At 41.3% G+C, this 21477-nt stretch overlaps 2 protein-coding genes across 3 annotated transcripts in view; both read left to right on the top strand.

The window, feature by feature from the left end:
• The first annotated feature begins 729 nt into the window (after positions 1 to 729).
• LOC143860298 (RNA-binding (RRM/RBD/RNP motifs) family protein) overlaps positions 730 to 21477 on the top strand; it is a 42202-nt gene continuing 21454 nt past the window's right edge. For both annotated transcript variants that reach the window (XR_013239668.1, XM_077370870.1), the window contains exons 1-4: positions 730 to 976; positions 1059 to 1156; positions 1250 to 1301; positions 18031 to 18101. Coding sequence is in view for 1 of the 2 variants with exons in the window: in XM_077370870.1 (XP_077226985.1) it covers positions 829 to 976; positions 1059 to 1156; positions 1250 to 1301; positions 18031 to 18101 (369 nt within the window). In the remaining variant the exon portion in view is untranslated. The remainder of the gene's footprint in view (positions 977 to 1058; positions 1157 to 1249; positions 1302 to 18030; positions 18102 to 21477) is intronic.
• Positions 5812 to 6890, top strand: LOC143860202 (uncharacterized). Its single transcript, XM_077370766.1, has 2 exons — positions 5812 to 6328; positions 6408 to 6890. Exons 1-2 carry the CDS (start codon positions 6233 to 6235, stop codon positions 6888 to 6890), a joined length of 579 nt encoding a protein of 192 aa, XP_077226881.1. The 5' UTR covers positions 5812 to 6232.

Here is a 21477-nt window from a genome sequence, read left to right as displayed (position 1 = left end):
TTTTTTTTCCAAAACTTCTACTTACCTGCATGATTATTATTGCTAGCCACCTTTGCAGAAACGTATTTCCTCTATCCTTTGCAGTTTGCACCACGTCAATGAATAAGACAATCTGCCAAAAAGTTAACATAAATGACTATCATCACATGCAATTGCAAAGGATGGGCGCGAAGTAACTTTTGGCGAAGGTGAGTAGCAAATCCCTATAAAAATAACAAAAATCTTAAAAACCAGAAAAAAAAATTCATTAAAAAAAAAGGATGACCTGTGAGTCCACCCCGGGTCATTTTTTACCCGGCCCGTTTGACCCGGATCCGTTCGGTTCGGGTGAAACCCGGCCCGATACACCTGTTTGCCGGGTCTAAATGTAATGAAAAACTCCTCAAATCCAAGGGTTTAGCATCATCCAACGGCCCTTATTTTTCTCGGACGCCCAAGAATTGAACGGTTCAGATCATTCATTCGAGAGGCCTCCGGCTGTTATTTTATGCCGTACAAGCGCTTCACGCGTGTGCATAAATTAAAACTCTCTTGAAAGATACAAAATGACAAGGGAAATGATATCACCATTACCGTATTTTGATGATCGCAGCTCACTTTATTAAAAGGTACGGTATGGCCCGCACCTTAGATGATCCAACCGTCCATTAGATGGACCGCACTATGGATCGGGGTCCGTACTTTTTAATAAAGTGAGGAGTGCTATCATCAAAATACGGAGAAGTGTGAATCGTGTGATATCATTTCCCAATGACTACTGTACCCTTCAAACCACGGAGAAACAAATAAGAGAGGTATAGAACTGAAGAAATTGAAGGAGAAGAAGCCATGAGTAGTAGCAGTAACAGCAACATAAATTCGGTATTCTACGCGGATTCTTATCATCCAATCCAAGCTGGAAGTATCGATGGCACTGACATTCTTCCTCACGACAACGCTGTCTACAGAGCTCTACTTTGTTCTTCTGCTGGCTTATGTAATTTTCTCACCCAAACCAAAACAAACAGACAAAACATTTCATAATCTTATTCTTTTCCTTATAATCTTCTCTTTTCCAGATGACCCACTGGGGGATCCTAAGGTTATTGGAGACCCTTATTGCACTTTGTTTGTTGGGCATCTTTCCCATCTCACAAATGAAGAAACTCTTCGAAAGGTATTACCCTTATTTTTGTTTTTCATTGTTGAATTTAGGGTTTTTATGTTTAGATGCTGTTTCTTATGGGTTTTCAATTTCTTGTAATTTTAGGCAATGGGTAGGTATGGAAGGGTAAAGAACTTGCGATTGGTCCGACATATTGGTAAGCACACTCGCTTTTTTTTTTTTTGGTGGTTGGGATCAGTTTTGCTGATTTTTTTAATATGGATATCTGAATAATTCGCTTCACGGCCTATTTATTAGCAGTTTGATTTATCATATTTCGGTAAAATTGACTGAAAACTAAAGTTGAAGAGCGGTAAGTCTAGTTTCTTTTATCATGGTCACCTATTTTGCGAAGTATCACCGGCTCAAATTTTGGATGCTACCAAGTTATGAAAACTTCAGGTTAATATGGTTAGAATTTTTGCTGGAATGTTATTGCTGTCGTAATAGGCCTAATTGGAAATGAAAAAACCAAAACTGAAATGACAATGCTCAATTACAAACATAGAATGTTTTCTGAAGATATCTTCACAGCACAACAAGATGCAAGCAAATCGAAAATGGAGAGCATAAAAGGGCTTAAATATATTGCAATATAATTGCAAGAAATGCAAGATACATATAGAAAATCTCCTACAAAACAGTAAAAAATTACCCAAAACGTGGGATTGAGACTTGAGAGAGAATACTGATGGTGCCCACAATCCGACTGCTCGTACTAGCACGGTGGAGCTTGTGATCCTGCGCTCACAGAAAAAGCGTCAGTGGGCCCGGAGTCGTGGCTCCAAGCGGCCACTTCAACACTCAAGTCATAGATGGACAACACAGAAGAAAGGATGATGGGAAGGGGTGAGGGCCAAAGCCAGTTACCAGCAAGATGGGGTGGATGAATGCCCGCCCTTCTGCTTGAGTGTGTGCGCCTTTTTATAGGGGAGGAGATCCACGATGCCCACGACGCCAGCCATGCCCTTAATTTTGCCCACGTGGGGCGGAATGGGCGGTGGTTACAATCGTGGGGGCGGGATTCCCTGATGTTCCAGGCGAAGTTGAGGGGAATGGCGACTCTGGCGGGAACCTTTGACGCGGGAGGCAGGTTTCACGTAACAGTCACCCGGATTTCTTGGGATTTTCGTGCTCGTGTCTCATTTTCTTGAGCGCCGGTACTGATGCTGAGGGAGATAGCTTCAGTATGGTGCGTGGCACTGATTTGGTGGCAGAGTTGGGTCGGTCTCGATAGTTCCTTTGCTTGGTTAACATTGAGTGTGTTTTGTTTTGGAGTTGTTGTTAAGTTCGGTACCGTAAATACCGATTTTACCCCCAACATACTGCCCCCCTACTTCCTTGTGCCATTATACGGGTCGAGGAAGTAGTTTTGTCTTTGGAAGGTTATGCGTTACCGATCCAATGTAATAGTCCCTTGGTTGGAAGGGAGATGAGACGTTTTCGTGGGAAATTGGAGATTTGATGGGAAGTTTGAACGTCGCGTCACTTGGGGATCCGAATCGGCGGCTCTCGATGGGACTTTCATAATGGGGCACGATTTTCGTGATGCTCCCCATTATGACACATGTTGGAAAAATGGCGGGGTTCTTAAATGCCCCCCCTAGATTTCCCGCCCCCATTTCTGCTATTTAAAGGGGGTGGGGGGTCTCTTTCATGCCATCATCTTCTTCTTCTTCTTCTTTTTTGCAATTTCCTTCATTTGGTTCGCCATGTCGCAAGAAGAAGTTCCGGTGGTGGTGGTAAACTCCCTGTCGGAAGGTGGAGGGGGCATCGTGAGCTCGTTGGGGAGCCGGTGGCTAGGAGGACGAGGAGATCTGGAAAAGGGAAAGGCGTGGTAATGGAGAAATTCGTTTCGCCGGCGGTGAATTCTCCGGCAATGGTTCTTCCAGTGGTGGCCCCTCCGATGACTGGAAAAAGGGGAGAGGGGTGTGGATCAAGAGAAGAGAAGAAGAGGAAGGTTGAGTCTGAGGATCATTCAGAATCTTTGGAGGTTGGGACCAGCATTCCTCTCAATAAGATTCCCGGCTACGCTATTAATTACAAGCGTTCTCTGAATCATGCGAAGAAGAGGGGTTATGACGTGGTCGACCAACTTCTCCTGCTGAGGGCAGATATTCGTTATCTCCGAGGGAAGGATGAATTGGAGAAGGAGAACGGGGCTCTAAAAGTCCAACTGCAGGAGTTTTCTGAGGCAGCCACGAGGGTCGGTAACGAGAAGCGATTGAAGGAAGATCTTCCCGAAGAGGATCCGGAGGAAGAGGATCCTGGGGAGGATCCGACCGAGTGACTCTGTTTTTGGTGTGGCCCACAAATCGGCGGGCATCGTGGATAGTGTACATGCATTCTCTAAGGGTGTTCCAGAGCTTGATTGTGCGGTCACGGGCAGCCGAGACGATCTGACGGTTATCAATGAAGAAGGCTGCAAGGAGAATATTTTTGGCGCTTGGTACCGACCGATGTTATAACTTTGGTGCATAGGATTTTCCTTTCTTGTTTCCTGTAATTGGCCTTGAAGCCCCTTTTGTAAAGACTCTCATAATTGAATAAAGAATACTGTTTACTTGATCATACTTATTTGTTTTTATTCTTGGGCAACTTGAAGTTTGTGATGGAGCATCCTGGGATCATCGTTGGGTACCGAGTGGCGTGAGATTCGGTTGCACTCCTTTGTCTTTACAAAGCGTTTCTTTGATCGATCGGTGCTGAGTTAACTGTTGGTGTTTGGGGGGATGGGGTATTTTTTACGGAACGTCTCAAATTAAATATCGGTACCGAGTGACGTCGTACTAATCGTGACTTGGTTCGAAACTCGGTGGGTGTGAAGTGACGTGTCGTTCGGAGATTCAATGAAAAGATAAGTTGGACGGTCGTGTCGCTTCGACACTTGTGTAACAGTGGTTTGGCGCTCGAGTCATGATGGAAAACGACATATTTAATGTCTTAATGAATGTGCGCACGGTGGGGTGCCACGCGGTGGGGTCTGCCGAAGGGATGTGACCCTTTGGTTTCCCACCCAAACATCTATAAAAATCCTCTTTCTTCTCATTTTTCACTTTTTGCTCTTTCTCTTCTCCGGTGAGTTCCCTTGAGATTTCCGGTGAAGAACTCTCTTTTTCCGATTGATTTCCTTCGCTTCTTCTTTGCTTTCTCCTCGTCATTGAATTTGTCGAGGGTTTTCTTTGAGTTTCTGTGGGCTTTTCTCGATTTGAAGGAGCTTGCTTGTCGTTGGGTGGAGTTCTTATTTTTCCGGTGAGTTTTCTCATTTTCTTCGGTGCTGATTCGTCTTCTTCGGCGGTTTCTCCTGCAAATTCTTCATTTTCTCCAGTGCGTCTCTCTTCCCGGCTTGCATTTCATTTCATTTTTATCATGTCGGACATAACCGATTCCCAAAACCCATCGGAGGACCCTGTTGGATCGGCAAAATCAGCTTCTTCTCCTGATGTTAGGGAGGAGGAAGAAGAAGTTGAGAGTATCCCGGTATCGGTAGTCGAGAGAAAACGTAAGGCACCCGTTAGGAAGAAAGTTGGGCTGGGTCGGAAGGAAGTCGCTCCGGGTCGGAAGAAGCAGGTGGAGATGGAGGCGAGTGAGTCGGAAACCACAATACCGGTTGATCCTCCGATGGCGAGAAAGCCAGAAATCGCGGTACCGGGCGATCCTCCGATGATCGAAGCTTTGTCCGTGGATTATGGGAAAGCGAGGGCGGCGCCGAATGGAGTCCAGGCTAGGTTACTGGCGGAGGAGGCCGCCAAATTGAGTGAACCCCATGTGCCCCATGGGATAGCTTTCCGACCGCACGAGGTTTCGGAGACGACGAGTGTTCTTAAATCCTCCGATCTTGCGGAGATTCGGGATAAGTACCATATTCCGGAGGATTACGGTCTTTGCCTTCCTCGTCCCAACGAGTGGGCTTGTAGTAGCACAATGGAGGGAGAGACAACTTTCTATCGGGAGTTCTTCAGGGCCGGTGTTTGGTTCCCCCTCCCAGAGATCATAGTGTTGTTCCTGGATTTCTTTGGGTTGGCCCCGACCCAAGTCTTTCCGAATGGATGGAGAAACCTTTTGGCTTATATTGCCAAGAGTAAGATAGTCAAGGCCTCGATGTCCATTGACATCATTCGTCGGTGCTTCCTCATCAAGTAGGAAAGTTGTTGGGTGAGTCTGAACCAACACCGAGGGTTAAATCGCTGTTGAGGCTCCATCTTACATCAAGAGGTGGAAGAATGAATTTTTCTTTGTTAAGCACCCTGGTTGGGATTGGAGGTTCTCCTTCGATTGGAGGAAGACTTCTGTAGACCGGATGAAGGCGACTCCCTCCTTAGGGACACTCAGTACCATCATCTTCAATGATGTTTCGGGTAGAGGAATAGAGATAGGGAAGTACAAGTTCGATTTTCGGGAGTTCAAGTCCGAACAGAAGTTAGTAGAGTTTGGGCTCAGCAACATAGTGTTGGGCTCAAACGAGGATGAGGATGAGGAAGAGGAGGAAGAAGAGGAAAATGAAGAGGATGGGGAGGAAACTGGAGAAGCAGGGGTTGATGCCGACCAAGATGGTGAACCCTCCATCAACGCCTCTCTTTTTTATTTCGTGCTTCGTGTCTTTCTCTTACCATATTGCGTTTTAACTTGGTGATCTACTTTGTAATACAGGAATGGCTTCTCAAGGGACTACCATTTCTGCTTCAGCATTGGAGGTGGCCTTGAAGAGGAAGGCCGATGAAGCGGCCGAGAAGAAGAAGAAGAAGGCACCTAAGGGGTCGGCTCCGACCGATAAGGCCCCAGAGACGGCCACCAAGAGTAAAAGGCCGGCTGAGGGAGAAAAGAAAAGCCCAAGCAAAAATGGCAAGCTGGTAGAAGCTTTGTTCCCGAAAGAGATGGGCCCGGTGGCCTCGACCTCGAAGGAGATGGGCCCAGTGGCCCTGCCCTCGACTCTGATTTCGGTTGAGGGTTGTGAGAAGACCAGGACTCTTTTTCAGAAGATGGGTCTTCCTGAGAACCAGGCCCTTCCACAAGGGTCTTCTTAAGGAACCCGGCTGAAGAGTGGGCGTCGAAGATTTGTCGATCCACAACCCAAGGGTGGCCGTAGAGATGGCCATCACAAATCTCCTGCCGAAGGATCTCGAAGAGTTGGAGAGGTCATCAGCATCTTCCTTTGGTCGGGAGATGGTCAATTTGGCAAAGAAGGTAAGTAGTTAATTGAATTTTCATTCGTCGTTTTTTGTGTAGATCGGGGGAGTTTTATTGTTTCTTTTTTGTCTTGCAGCTGACCGATATTTGCGTTGTTTCGTCGACGCGAATAGATGGTTACCACTCTCTTTACACTCGGGCGAATAACGAGAAGAGAGTCATAGAGGATAAGATGAATGTCGGTGCCGATCTCCTTTCCTCTGCTCGAGCCAATCTTCAGAAAGCTGACTTTCTTAAGGCACAAGCTGATTTCCTCAAGGAGCAGAAGGCCCGGGCTGATGCTGTGAAGAAACTGGAGGAGGCTATTAAGGCCAAGGCTGATCTTCGGGCGCAGGTGGTTGCGGAGTTCAAGGAGTCGGAAGAATTCCAGGAGCTTGTGGCCTATCATCTTTTGGGCTACAAGGCCGAGGGGTTCATTCAGTGTCGGGACCAGGTTAAGGAGCTTGATGCCAAGTTCCCGATTGAGAAGCTGAAGGGCCCATCCGGTACTGATCTATCTGAAGAGGAGTCTGACACAACTGATTTACCCGAAGATGGGACTCCTGTGAAGGATGCTTGAGGGTCGGTACTTTCCTCTTTGATGTAATTTTTTGTTTCCCCACTTTCTTTTTTGATGTAACGACTGATCAATTACTGGAAATCTTTTGTTGGAGTATATCTTTGGTTCTTTTGCTTTTTTATTGGTGGAGTCCAAGTCGTGTTCCGTTCGTTTCTTGGTGATGAGATAGTCTCGATAGAGGAATAGACGATGGAGAAGGTAAACGCTCTACCGAGGGCCCCTTGGGGGTTGCGGTGTTTGGGTTTATCTTTTGTGCTTCGGCACGTCAGTCGTTGTACTCTCGAGTGATCAACTCAGAGTTGACTGACCCGCCCATCCTGAATAGGTCGGGTCTTTTTTCCAGAGACGTTTTGCGGTGGTATCCGAGCGGATCAGACTCGGTCGCACTCACTTATCATCTTGGATGATCTGCAGATCTGGACATCGAGACTGTTTTGCTTAAGAGCAAAGATCGGTCAGGTGCCTCACCCGGTTCGGATGGCCCAGGGGCTCATCCGATAGGCGTTAACCTTAAAGAGGTCAACTGCTAGTTTTACCGACGTTTGGAGAGTTATAATCTGGCAAGTAAACACTTGGAGAAAAACAGAGATTTCATTGATTAAGTCGATGATTACATCCGTTTCTGCGAAAACAAACAAATAGAGACAAAAATAGTAAAAGAAAGCAAATTACATTAAGCTTACTGGTAGAATTTCTTCAGATTCGACATATGCCAAGTACGGGAGATCGGTGTGCCTTCGAGGCTTTCCAGTTGATAGGAGCCTGGTCGAAGTACATGGGAGACTCGGTAGGGACCTTCCCAAGTTGGAACTAGTTTCCCCGTGTTTCTGGGGTCGGAGACTTCAACCCGGCGTAAGACTAGGTCACCAACCTTTACCGCTCGTTCCTTCATTTTGGAGTCATAGTAACGAGCTACCCTCTATTGGTAGGCTGCCATTCGGACCCGAGCCTTTTCCCTGGTTTCCTCCAAGAGGTCCAGACTACTTCTCATAAGGTTGGGGTTAGCCTGTTCATCTTATGCTTCAAGTCTTGGGGAGGGGCCCCCGATTTCAACTGGGATGACTGCCTCTCCCCGAAAGGTGAGGCTGAAGGGCGACTCTCCTGTAGCGGTTCTGGGGGTGGTTCGGTACGCCCATAGTACATTCAGTTGCTCTTCCACTCATAATCCTCTGGCATTTTCCACGCGCTTTTTGAATCCTTGGAGGAGGATCCTGTTGGTATCTTCTACCTGCCCATTAGCTTGGGAATGGTTGACCGAAGTGAATCTTTGTTTGATGCCGAGCCTTCCACAAAAGTCTTTGAACTGCCGACTTGCAAATTGAGTCCCTTTGTCGGTAACCAAGACTTTAGGTATCCCAAACCGACATATGATGTCGTGGTAGAAGACATTTTCAGTCTCCCACGAACCATACTTAGTATCGATGACTTTAGCCAATAGATGCGATTCCTCCTCCCCAAACCTCTAAAGCCATATGCCTAGCAATGCTTGATTTGTTTCCCTTATTCTTCTGATGCCAAGACCACCCGCCCTGATTGGATTACAATCATCCTCCCAGCTTATTAAGGAAATGCGTTTCTTATCATTTGCCCCACGCCATAAAAAATGCCTTTGGCTGTGTTTGGTTGCCAAGAAGAGTAGTGGAAGTAGTAGTCAAAAAGGAGGTGACAAGCATGGAAGATGTGTAGAGTTGTCTAGGGGTGCCATTGGTAGTCAAAGGGGAAGGGCGGTAGTAGCGTTTGGTTGCGCATAGGCGTGTGGAAAGTCTAGGTGTGTCATTATCAAAAAGGGAGTGGAAGAGAGTGAAAGGGAAGAGAGAGAAATAGAGAAAAAGGTAATGATTATATAATACAAGACATATTCTACTCATCTTCTTGCCAAAAACCACCAAAATGGAGTTTTTCCATTGGAAAAGTAGGGGGAACAAGCCCGCCACATAAGTGCCACATTGGAAAAAATACAATCATGATGTCTCCATGATGTCTAGTAGTCAAATGGAGAATGAACTCAAATGTGGCAACCAAACGGCTTCCGGGGTTTCATATTCCACAAAATGCCCAGCCATCTTCCACATTTTTTGCAACCAAACAGGGCCTTTGGATTTTTTCCAATCTAAGGATGATGCTCATAGGACATTTAAACACCGAGAGCTGGTAGATTGGAATATTGGCAATACTGTTTTAATCAGGGTAAGTCTACCACCTTTGGAAACCAAATTCCTTTTCCAAGTATCAAACCTTTTCTCCCCTCTATCTACAATGGGTTCCCAACTTTCTTTTCTAGGAGAGAGCCAATACTATGAGGAAGGCCCAGGTATGTAGATGGGAGAGAATCCACCATACATCCCATTACACCAGACGTCATCAATCTGCATATTAATGCCAAATACTTAAGATTTGTGGAAATTTGTTATTTGGCCAGTTATCATCTCATAGCATCTCATAATCGGCTTAAGGTTCATCACTTTGGGAAGCTCTGGAGAATTGAAAAGCAAATTATCATTTGCAAACTGAAGATGGGTAACTTCAAACTTCTTTCCCTTTTTCTACCAGTCTACTCAATGTTTTTGCTACTAAGACAAAGAGAAAAGGAGAAAGTGGGTCACGTTGTCTCAACCCTCTGGAGGACTTAAAGAAGCCTTTTGGAGACCCATTAATAATAATTGAGAAATCTTGGACAATAGTTAAAAATTATATCAAACTTTTTTCGGTAGGATCTCCTATAATTTCTATTGTAGTTCCACCAACAGTAGGATCTGAAGTTCCTTTAGCTTTTACCTGAGAGCTAGGGTTAGATTTGTTCCTCTTTGTGTTATACTTGTGACTAAAATGCGGCATCAACATTCCTCATAGGATGGCAGGAACAACTCTCTAATACCACTGTAATAACCCTAATCTGAAATGTAAAATCCCAAATTGAACTAGCAATGTTCAACCACAATAGGTGGATTATTTTCCACAAATCTTTTCCAAACTACAATAAGACGCAACTCAACTCAACTCAACTCAACAAAGCCTTTGTCCCAAACTAGTTGGGGTCGGCTAAATGAAACCATGATAAGACACAAGCAAATAAAAAATGCAGCATAAAAGGGCTTAAATGTATTGGAATAGAACTGCAAGAAATGCAAAATGCATATAGCAGATCTCCAACAAAACAGTCCAACATCACCTAGAGCATGGTACGCTTGATGATGAGTTCGTGAATGGAGGTTGATGATGCGAATCTACGCACGTTACATGCTGGAAAATACCTCTTCAACGAACTCAAGTGGCCTACAACCCTCTTCCACAAAGTGACATGTGATGAATGCCGTATCCCACAAACTGAAATATTGCAAGTACACTTTTCACAAACTTGTGGAACTAGTAGTGCTTCATAATGAGGGATAGGAGGTGGGATTGCGAGAGAATCCTCACATGATCGACCACCAAGGGGGCAACCCTTGATAGAATGTAACGACCCAATCTGACGGGTTGCTACGAGCAACTTAGTCTGTCAAAATCACAATTTTTTTAAAACAAACTTAGGAACATGAACCTGTCATCTACAATATTATTCCAAATAGAAAGTCTTAACAACAACTAATTGAAAAAAAAATCATAGATAGTCTAAAACCTAACATAAACTCAAAGTCTCAAAACAAGCATATGAAAATCCACTAGCAAAATAAAATAAAATAAAGGGAAGTTGACGGATATCGTTGTCTCTCTCTTCTTCACTATTTTTTTTCAATCCATTCTTCGATTCAAGTCTCTTCATCTACGAACGCTCTCCCTTCCAAGTTCTCCATACTTAGTGGGAAAAATTGGGTTACACACCAGTTGTGATAGACTGATACAGACGATACCAGTATTGGTTACCAATTAAGACAATTGATTTAAATAAATGTGAATATGTTAGAATCAGCAAACAAAGATAAATAATAGAATGAATGCTGAGTAGAGACATGCTGGAAACAGTAAATCCATAAGGCTCAAGAATAAATTAAGGATAGTTAAAACTATAAGAACGGAATAAAAACCGAACTATATCAACATAAAGAAATTTGAAATTTATTGACTACATTTCGAGTTTATCATTATTGACATATCTTTTAACCCAAGACACTCCAGCTCCCATTAGCTTGTTGTCTTTGCTCACACGGTCCATCCCGCGGAGATGTTTTCCGATAGATCATACCGCCTAGAGCCTTATAGTCTTCACAGGATTCCAACATCAACGAGGGGGTTGTGCGATACTCCCAAGTTGTATTTTTGTTTATTTATCTTCCTTAATTTCCTGGGATGGCTCTACAGCCTCTCATCACCCTTCCCCATTTTCGTCTTCATTTCTTTAATGTATTTCTTTCTCTGTCTTCTTAATCTTTTCGTATACTTAAATGAGGGTGGTTATTGGGTTCACATCTTAATAAGCAATTAAAATTATAGATAGCATATGGTTGAACAATTTAAAATAAGTTAACGAAAAGTAAAGAACATCTATGCACATTCGAAGACTTTCAGGTGATTTTTTTCTTCTAACATGTTGAGCTCAAAAGCTGTGCAAGATTTCAAGTCGTCTTTCTATTATCCTCTTTACATTATTTTCCACTTTTAGAGGATTTCTTCTAGGAAGACGAAAATTCACACTTTATAAATCGGTTATTTTTTTAAAAAAAAGAGAGTAAATAACATCTAACACCATACACAAGTGTCTATTACTATTGAATTAATTGAAATACCATACTGATGAGGTTTAGCTATCACCTGCCTTTAAACTTACGAACGTGGAGAACGCAACAGTCCCTGTTAGGGAGTGGAGTGAACCAGTCCTAAAGTTAAATAGTAGTGTAACAGTGTGAGTTTAATTAAATCTAAATTTTTTCACACACCCACACACTCTCTACATCATGCAGTCCCATTTTGGGGAACAACGAAGCACACACGCAGAACAACGAGCACACGCATGGAACAACATTGTTGCCCTGTTTTTGGGCACACAAAGCTTGGACACCAGACACCACTTGCCGCCCTGGTTTGGGCACAAAAATACACATACATAATACACTAACTGCTGCCCAAATTTGTACATAAAAATGCACACTCACAACTACTAATTCCTGCCCTATTTTGGGGCACAAAACATGCACTCAAAATCACTATGTTGCTGTCCAGTTTTTGGGCATAAAACACACTCACAACTACTATCTGCTGACCTGTTTTGGGGCATATGAAGCACAAACAGACAGTGCTATCTTTGTCCAATTTTGTGACATATGAATACACATGCAGGCACAAACTGTAACGACCCAATCTGACGGGTTGCTACGAGCAACTCAACATGTCAAAATCACCATTTTCTTAAAACAAACTTAGCAACATGAACCTGTCATCTACAATATTATTCCAAATAGATATAGTCTTAACAACAACTAATTGAAAAAAAATCATTGGTAGTCTAAAACCCAATACAAACTCAAAGTTTCAAAACAAGCATTTGAAAATGCACTAGCAAAACAAAATAAAATCCAGGGAAGTTGACGGATATCATTGTCTCCCTCTTCTTCACTATTTTTTTCAATCCACTCTTCGATTCAAGTCCCCTCATCGACAAATGCTCCCCCTTCCAAGTTTTCCATACCTTGTGGAAAAATTGGGTTACACAGCAGTTGTGATAGAGACTATTGGTTACCAATTAAGACAACAGATTTAAATAAATGTGTATATGTTAGAATCAGCAAACAAAGATAAATAATAGAATGCATGCTGAGTAGAGACTTTCCGGAAACAGTAAATCCGTAACGCTCAAGAATCAATTAAGGATAGTTAAAACTATAAGAACGGAATAAAAATCGAACTATATCAACATAAAGAAATCTGAAATTTATTTACTACATTTTTGGTTTATCATTATTAATATATCTTTTAACCCAAGACACTCTAGCTCCCATTAGCTTGTTGTCTTTGCCTACACGGTCTATTCCGCAGAGACTTTTTCCGATAGATCATACCGCCTAGAGACTTATAGTTTGTGTGTGATTTTAACCTCTTAAAGCTGGACATCGATAACGTTGCCTGTATGTGTACTCATATGTCACAAATTGGACAACGATAGCACTGTCTATGTGTTCTTTCATATGCCCCAAAACAGGGTAGCAGATAGTAGTTGCGTGTATGTGTTTTATGTCAAGAAACTGGACAGCAACATAGTGATTTTGAGTGCATGTTTTGTGCCCCAAAACAGCGCAGCAGTTAGTAGTTGTGGGTGTGCATTTTTATGGACAAATCTGGGCAGCAATTAGTGTATTATGTATGTGTATTTTTGTGCCCAAATTAGGGCAGCAAGTGGTGTCTTGTGTTCATGCTTTGTGTGCTAAAAAATAGGGCAGCAGTGTTGTTCCGCACGTGTGCTTTGTTGTTCCCCAAAATGGGACTACATTATGTAGAGGGTGTGTGGGTGTGTGGGAAATTTAGATTTAATTAAACTCACACCGTTACACTCTACTATTTGACTTTAGGACTATTTCACTCCGCATCCTAACATGGACTGTTGCGTTCTCTACGTTCGTAATTTTAAAGGCAGGTGATAGCTAGACCTCATCAGTATGGTATTTCAATTAATTCAATAGTGATAGAGACTTGTGTATGGTGTTAGATGCTTTTTTTAAAGAAGACATATATATATATTATAACTCTTATAAGAAATACAAAATTTAGGGACCAGAAGTCCCTTTCCTATTAACAATGTCTGGGATTCAGAGGATGTTCTTTACTTGGTGTTATTTAGGGACCAGAAGTCCCTTTCCTATTAAAAGTGTATCGTCTTAGATGTTATTTACTTTTGGTTAACTTATTTTAAATTGTTCAACCATATACCTTCCAGAATTTTAATTGCTTAGTAAGATGTGAACTCAATAACCACCCTCATTTAAGTATACGGAAAGATTAAGAAGACAAAGAAAGAAATACATGAAAGAAGACGAAAATGGGGAAAGGTGATAGGAGGTCGTAGAGCCATCCCTGAAAATTAAGGAAGATAAATAAACAAAAATACAACTTGGGAGGATCGCGCAACCCCCTCATTGATGTTGGAATCCTATGAAGATTATAAGTCTCTAGAGAGTATGATTTATCGGAAAATGTTTCTGCGGAGTGGACCGTGTGGGCAAAGACATCAAGCTAATGAGAGCTGAAGTGTCTTGGGTTAAAAGATATGTCAATAATGATAAACCAGAAATGTAGTAAATAAATTTCAGATTTCTTTATGTTGATATAGTTCGATTTTTATTTCGTTCTTATAGTTTTAACTTTTAACTATCCATAATTGATTCTTGAGCCTTATGGATTTATTGTTTCCATCATGTCTCTACTCAACATTCATTCTATTATTTATCTTTGTTTGTTGATTCTGACAAATACGCATTTATTTAAATCTGTTGTCTTAATTGGTAACCAATACTGGTATTGTCTCTATCACAACTGCTGTGTAACCCAATTTTTCCCATCAGGTATGGAGAACTTGGAAGGGGGAGCGTTCGTAGATGAGGAGACTTGAATCGAAGAGTGGATTGAAAAAAAAATAGTGAAGAAGAGAGAGACGACGATATCCGTCAACTTCCCTTAATTTTATTTTTCTTGCTAGTGGATTTTAATATGCTTGTTTTGAGACTTTGAGTTTATGTCAAGGTTGCCAAGGCGGGAATCGAAAGCGGGATTCGATTCGGGATTCGAAAGCATGAATCGAAGGCTCCTGGGATGGTTGGAAGCGGGAATCGTGGGTTTGCCAGAGAGTCGACGGAGATTCGCAGGGGAATCGCCGGAGATTCGCCGGGGAATCGTTGGGAGTCGCTGGGGAGTTGGGATTCGCTGGGGATTCCCAGGGAATCGCCTGGGAATCGGGGTTCCTATAAAGTGGGACTCAGGGTTTTCATAAATTGGGAATCGGGGTTCTCAAAATTGGGAATCGGGGTTCCGACGGAATCGATTCGGGATTCCCCAGAATCGAGGATCCGAATCGAATCACAGTTTGGATTCGCGATTCGGGGATTTACGAATCCCCAACTCCAGGTACGAATCCTGCTTTTCTGGTTTATGTTGGGTTTTAGACTATCTATGATTTTTTTTCAATTAGTTGTTGTTAAGACTTTCTATTTAGAATAATATTGTAGATGACAGGCTCATGTTGCTAATTTTGTTTTTAAAAAAATGATGGTTTTGACAGGTTGAGTTGCTCGTAGCGTCCCGTCAGATTGGGTCGTTATATAGAATCTTTACCAGAGCAAGTATTGGCCTTGTCTAGGGCATGGGTGGGAACATCCCACTCTCTTGATCTCAATTCCAAGAGAAAAACCCAACTTTTCAATCTCTTCCTTATTGCACCCTTCCTCCCCTCTAAAACCAAAATGTGAATGAGGCCCACACCCCTCACTTAAAGGTTGTTGCTCACTAAAAACCCTCTATTTGTACTTGAAAGAGATGTGGGTGATGGCCCACCATACTGGCCCACATTGGACTATTTTCAAACTTAGGGACATTACAGCTGTAGCCAACAAATTTGTAGGAAGACATGATTGTATGGTGTAAATTGGTAGCATCCTAAGCACTAAGCAGAAAATGTTGTTTTCTTTGATGTTTGAATACTCAAAGGGGAGAACTGTATTATTCTTCAATGCTTTGCTCTTCCGTTAACATGCTTTTTACAAGCATACAACCATGTTTCGTTGGTTATAATTCAAATGAATAGATTAAGGATCCTTTCGAACCTATGGACCAGATACTTGAATTCTGTTGTCCATATTACAATGTTATGGATCTATGATAGATATAGTGAGAAAAAGGAAAAAATTACGGACCGTTGCTCGCCAAAATTTTAGTCTCAATGAAAGGTTGCATCACTTCCATCTTAATTCAAGCTGCACTATGATATAGATTTGTTAGTGGATTCAACTTCGTTTATTTCTCTGACATGAAATATCTTTTTTTTATCTCTTTATAGACCACGAGTCCATGTTCTACAGAGTACCATATTTTATAGGCTGTAGATAAACATGGACATATGCTCTATGAAGTACGGGTGCGGGTGCGGGGTGCGGGTGCGACACGACACGGGTACGTGGGTACGTGATTTTCCAAAAAACTTGGGTGCGGGTGCGTTGAATATAATAATATTTTTTATTAAAAAAAAATTTTAAAAATAGGAAAGCAATCAAATAACCATAACATCACCATTCACCAAAATGGAAAAAGGGCTTTTATAATTTAAACCCCCCCCCCCAAAAAAAAAATGTTATTGGCAGCCCTCCTCTTTTTTTTTTTTTTTTTTTTTTTTTAAAACACTTAAAAACGTGTCAGGTGCGTCGGGGTGCGCACCCCAAGCGCACCCGACCGTCAAAATTTTTTAAAAAAGGGTTTTTGAATCAGGTGCGCACCCGACACGCACCCGGGACGCACCCGATACGGGTACTCGGGCCATTTTGAAGCACCCGTGCTTCATAGCATATGCTCTGTCATCAACTTAAGCTACCAAATATTCCTCATTCGAGTCTTAGGCGCATATCTTTGTTATTTGACTCGTATGCTGCCGTATCGTCTTCGTTTGAGCCGGGATTTCAAGCTTTGGTTTTTGGTATGTGTTTTAGCTGTGATGAAATGAAAACATGTCAGTTTCAGATGGAACTTTTGGTGGAAATTCTGTTAAAACACGGAAACATATACAAATTATGGACATTTTAGATGTAACTTTAGGAAGTGGTAAAATAAATACAAATGCACCCTCAAAAACTATCACACAAGTAAAAACACCACTCACAATGGTTTAACAACATCAAACACCTAGTGACATGAGCCAAATTAATTGAAAGATTCATGTTTGGTTCGGGAAGAGATCATGGAAGTTTAGTTGTGAAATGAATGGGAAGATAATCTACTTTCAATAAGTGATTTATTAGATAATCGAAAACTGAGATTCTTTGAGCAATATAATTTTGCAACACATAATAATATAGTGTACCACTAATACACTTAATGGTGGTTTTGGTTTTGGTGGGGATGGAAATAGAAACATTTCTTTTGTTTCGTGTCGGTTCTGGTAGAAATTTAAAACCATGGTTTGACCTTTGTCACGAAATATTGAACATAACCATTCACTTGATATCAAGTTATTTTTTTTCTTATGTTTAAAATTGAGATGGGTCATGTCAAATATCAGAAGAATGTGGATATTATTTCAGTATCCATTTCCTTTCTTGATCTCCTTTCTGTCTGTATCTATTCAGGTATTGGCTTACTTGTTAGTTGAATCCAATCCTCTATGAATTTGGCTTCCTATGTTTTAACAGATGGCTTTCACTTGACCAGACTTTAACACTTTCTTCTTCTTGTAAGTTGCTTTCTAACACAATCAATAGAACTGTTATTGCATAGTTCATTTCCTTGGTGGGAAACACCTCTTGGAATCTTCTAATGTTCGTTAATCTGATTAGTTTTTATGTTAATCGAAGGCTACCTGAATCATCCAATCCTACATTTAACTAGAAGAAAACTGTCTGGCTTTCTTTTTTTTCTAATGGAATTCTTACTTACCACCTTTTGTACCTTATACATGCGTATGTGCCAGACATAATAAGGATCTTTGGTCACAGAACTTAATCCAGTTTTTCCATGAAAATCCTGCATATTTCTCTGTAATTTTCAGATCTGAACTTCACATTTACAGATCTAGATTAAATCTGAATTTTGAGTTCGTTTTCTTCCGCCCACTACTCTACAGCAGTGGGCCACCATGGCCGAGCATTCCCTGCGATGGATCTTCATTGCATGCTCAGGTACAAACTCATATGATCAACGGATGGTTACAGATATTGTTGGAGAGGATTTGAAATATTGTGTTCTTTGACTCTAATTCTGAGTTTATAACTGACACTGTCATGAATATTTCAAATCTATGTAATGTTTCTGGCATGAATATTTATTGATCTTTGCCTACTTTATTCTTTTGTTAAGTTTGATCCTGGATTTTCTGACATTATTGTGCCTTTTTCCTATTGAAGATAAATCCCCACGTGTTAGCTTTTTAAAGTCAGTTTTTATATTCTACAAGAAGATTTCCCGCTCTAACATATTTAATTGGTAACTGACTCAATAATTTGACTGCAATTTGCAGTGACTGGTGCCTCACGTGGTTATGCTTTTGTTGAGTACGAAACTGAAAGAGAAATGCAGCATGCATATGAGGTGCTCCTATCATGTTAAACATAAAAGTGTCAATTCTTTCTGCAAAATTTATTTCCTTTCACCTTTCTTTGATAATTTTGTCACCAACTACATGTTTAAAATTTGAATAAAGAAGGCCTGATTTTTTTTGTACCTCATGCAGTCTTACAATCCTGATGTGCATCATATTTTGCATACACTGTTTTCAAAACTTGATACTTCATATACATATTGTTATATCCATTTTTGTATGCTCTTGCTGCCTGTGTCTGGTTTTCCTGTGTCTGAAGTTGAAATAAGTCAATAATGTTGCCAACTTCCAGCAATGTCATGGCCCTTTTTTGGACCCCTGATCTGGACTATCTGCTAATGAGGAAATATGTCACTGTGATTTTGGTGCTAGTTATTAGACGCTGTTAAGAGTTATGACATCATGATTTGATTCTTGGTGGGAGGGTCAAAAGAAATACTTCTTGTAGGGTATACAGTATAGACAGAGCTGCTCCAGCCTCTAGTCCTTTCGCAGGGGTATCTGTTGTGTTTAGCAAACATCTCTAAGCTATGATTTAGCCAACACTTCGAATTTATTGCTGGCAAGAGTGTCGTGCTGTGTCTGACACAACATGAGTGTCCACACGTGTCGACACTCCTTTCGACACTTTTACATGTATCATAGAAGTCTCGGACTTAATGTGGGCATGTCAAAAAAATTTTGTATTGTGTCAAGTGTGACATTTTGTTTTATTATTGAATATTGTGTTTGCCTTTTTTATTATTAATTCTTCTTTTATTATAACTCTAGCTCTTCTTTAACTAATATGTGTTGTTTTATCCCCTCCCCTAAACAACCTTTATTCCAACATTATATTAATTGTATCCTATCGGTCTCTCTTTCTCTTTGCATATTGGAGATTCAAGAGAACTAGATTAAATTGGTGAATGCGTTGCTATTTGATATCTCACATTAGTTTTAGGTTGCAATTGATTAATCGTACGATTTATTAGTTTGTTAAATGAATGCCATATTTATTGTTAGAGTGGAAATGAGAGAATGACAAGAGTTAGAGACTAGCTCCCCCTCTCTATCATATTTATATATTAGGATTATGTACAATGACTAAACTGCCCTCAGTCTTATTACATGTCTAACACTCCCCCTCAAGGTGGAATGTAGATATTATACATTCCTAGCTTGTTACAAACGTCATTGAGTTTAGCTTTGCTTAAAGGCTTGGTAAACGCATCTGCTAGTTGATCTACAGATTGAGTGAAGGCAACCTCAACTTCACCCCTATGTATCCTTTGGCGAATGAAATGACAGTCTACCTCAATATGCTTAGCCCTCTCATAATATATAGGATTAGTAGCAATGTAAATGGCAGCTTTATTATCACAATAAAGTTGTGCTGGAAATGACGATGAAAAACCAATCTCAGATAGGAGAGATTGTAGCCAGAGAAGCTCTCCACTCGTGTGTGACATAGCTCGATACTCTGCTTCTGCACTAGACGTAGAAATCTGCTTTTTACTTCACCATGATACTAGGTCCCCCCCCCCCAACAAAGCTACAATATCCTGTGGTGGATCTCCTGTCTGCTGGAGAACCTGCCCAATCTGCATCACAAAAGCCTTCCACATGGGTATGTCCATGTTTCTTGAATAGGAGACCTTTCCCTGGTACCCCCTTTTGATAATGAAAATTTTGAACTACCACTGCCCAGTGAGAAGTGCGTGGTGCACCTATAAACTAACTAACCACCCCAACTGCATATGAGATGTCTGGGCGAGTAACAACAACGTAGATAAGCTTCCCAACTAGTTGGCAATATCTATCAGGATCATCCATCAAGTCTCCTTCTTCTGCCATAAGTTTAGCATTAGGGTCCATAGGCACAGTAGCTGGTTTCATCCCTGTGTAAGTAGTCTCCTCAAACAAATCTATTACATATTTTCTCTGTGAGAGAGATAAACTAGTATCAGAGTATGCAACCTCAATCCCCAAGAAATATCAAAGGTGTCTAAGACCCTTTGTAGCAAATTCTTTTTGTAAGAACACCTTCAACCTCTGTATGCCAGTAGTATCACTCCCTGTAATGATGATATCTACATAAACAATGAGTAGGACATGCCCTGCATCTGAACGCCAGCTGGATACAGAGAAATCTCCAACACATTGTTGCATACCAAATCTCATAATCGCATCACTAAAGCGTCCAAACTATGCTCTTGGAGATTGTTTTAGCCCATACGAGGACTTATGAAGTCTGCAAACTGAGTTCATGGGTACTGTTCACGGCACTATTCACGGGTACTGTTCACGACACTATTCACAGTACTGTTCACAGGTTAAGGTTAGGGTTAGGGTTTGGAAAGAATGGATTGATGGATTTGGGGTTAGGTTAGGGCTAGGGTTAGAGTTAGGGTTAGGGCTTTGGAGTGGAATCCTCGATCTTCAATCTGGAGCTTCGCTCGGGTTTGTGGCAGAGACGGGGATGGGTTTGTCACACACAGAGAGAGAGAGAGAGAGAGAGAGAGAGAGAGATAGAGATAGAGACGGAGGTGAGTCGAGGCGGACGTGGTCCCTAGGGCATCGTAACCCTAGGGCTCTGATACCATGTTAGAGTGGAAATGAGAGAATGAGAAGAGTTAGAGACTAGCTCCCCCTCTCTATCATATTTATGTATTAGAATTATGTACAATGACTAAACTGCCCTCAGGCTTATTTCATATGTCTAACATTTATATCTTTGCAAATTATGATAGTAAGTCATTTTATATGTATGTGCCGTATGTGCCGGGGAAGCGTGTTTCTCATTTTTTGTGATTCCCATAAATTAAAATGATGGGAAGCGACGGGGAAGCGCGATCCCATTGTTGGGAAGCGGGATTCCCATTTTGGGAAGCGCGATTCCCACTTTTTGAGGAAGTTCCGAGACTCCCGATTCGGAAGCGGGTTCCAGGGAATCGCGATTCCCCGAGGCAGGGGAAGATTCCTGCTTCCTTGATTTAATACTAAAAATCATCAATATATATATGTTCAATTGTTGAGTTTTAGAATTATGGATTTTCTTACCTATAACCAATTGTACATATTTGGAGGTTACTATATATTCAAAATTATAGTACTTAATATATAAAGCCAACTTTTGAATTTTTCTTTAAATTAACAAATATGAAAATCATGGCTTTTAATGCGTAACTTCAACTCAGCATAATTTATGATACGAAAATTAGGTTTTAAATCGATAATTTAAACTGTTAAATTTTCAAAATCTATAAATATGCGAAACCCATAATTTTTTATATATCTTCTTTACTATTTAAATTTTCAGATTTAATAAACAAGCAAAAATCACCGTGTTTAACCTATCTATTTAACTGTTAAAATTTTCATATT

Source organism: Tasmannia lanceolata, unplaced genomic scaffold (assembly GCF_043159265.1).
Source record: "Tasmannia lanceolata isolate RefF3 unplaced genomic scaffold, GAP_Taslan_0.1 ptg000037l, whole genome shotgun sequence".
Taxonomy (NCBI): Eukaryota; Viridiplantae; Streptophyta; class Magnoliopsida; order Canellales; family Winteraceae; genus Tasmannia; species Tasmannia lanceolata.
Note: the sequence above shows the minus strand (reverse complement) of the source record. Positions and strands in the feature narration are given on the sequence as shown.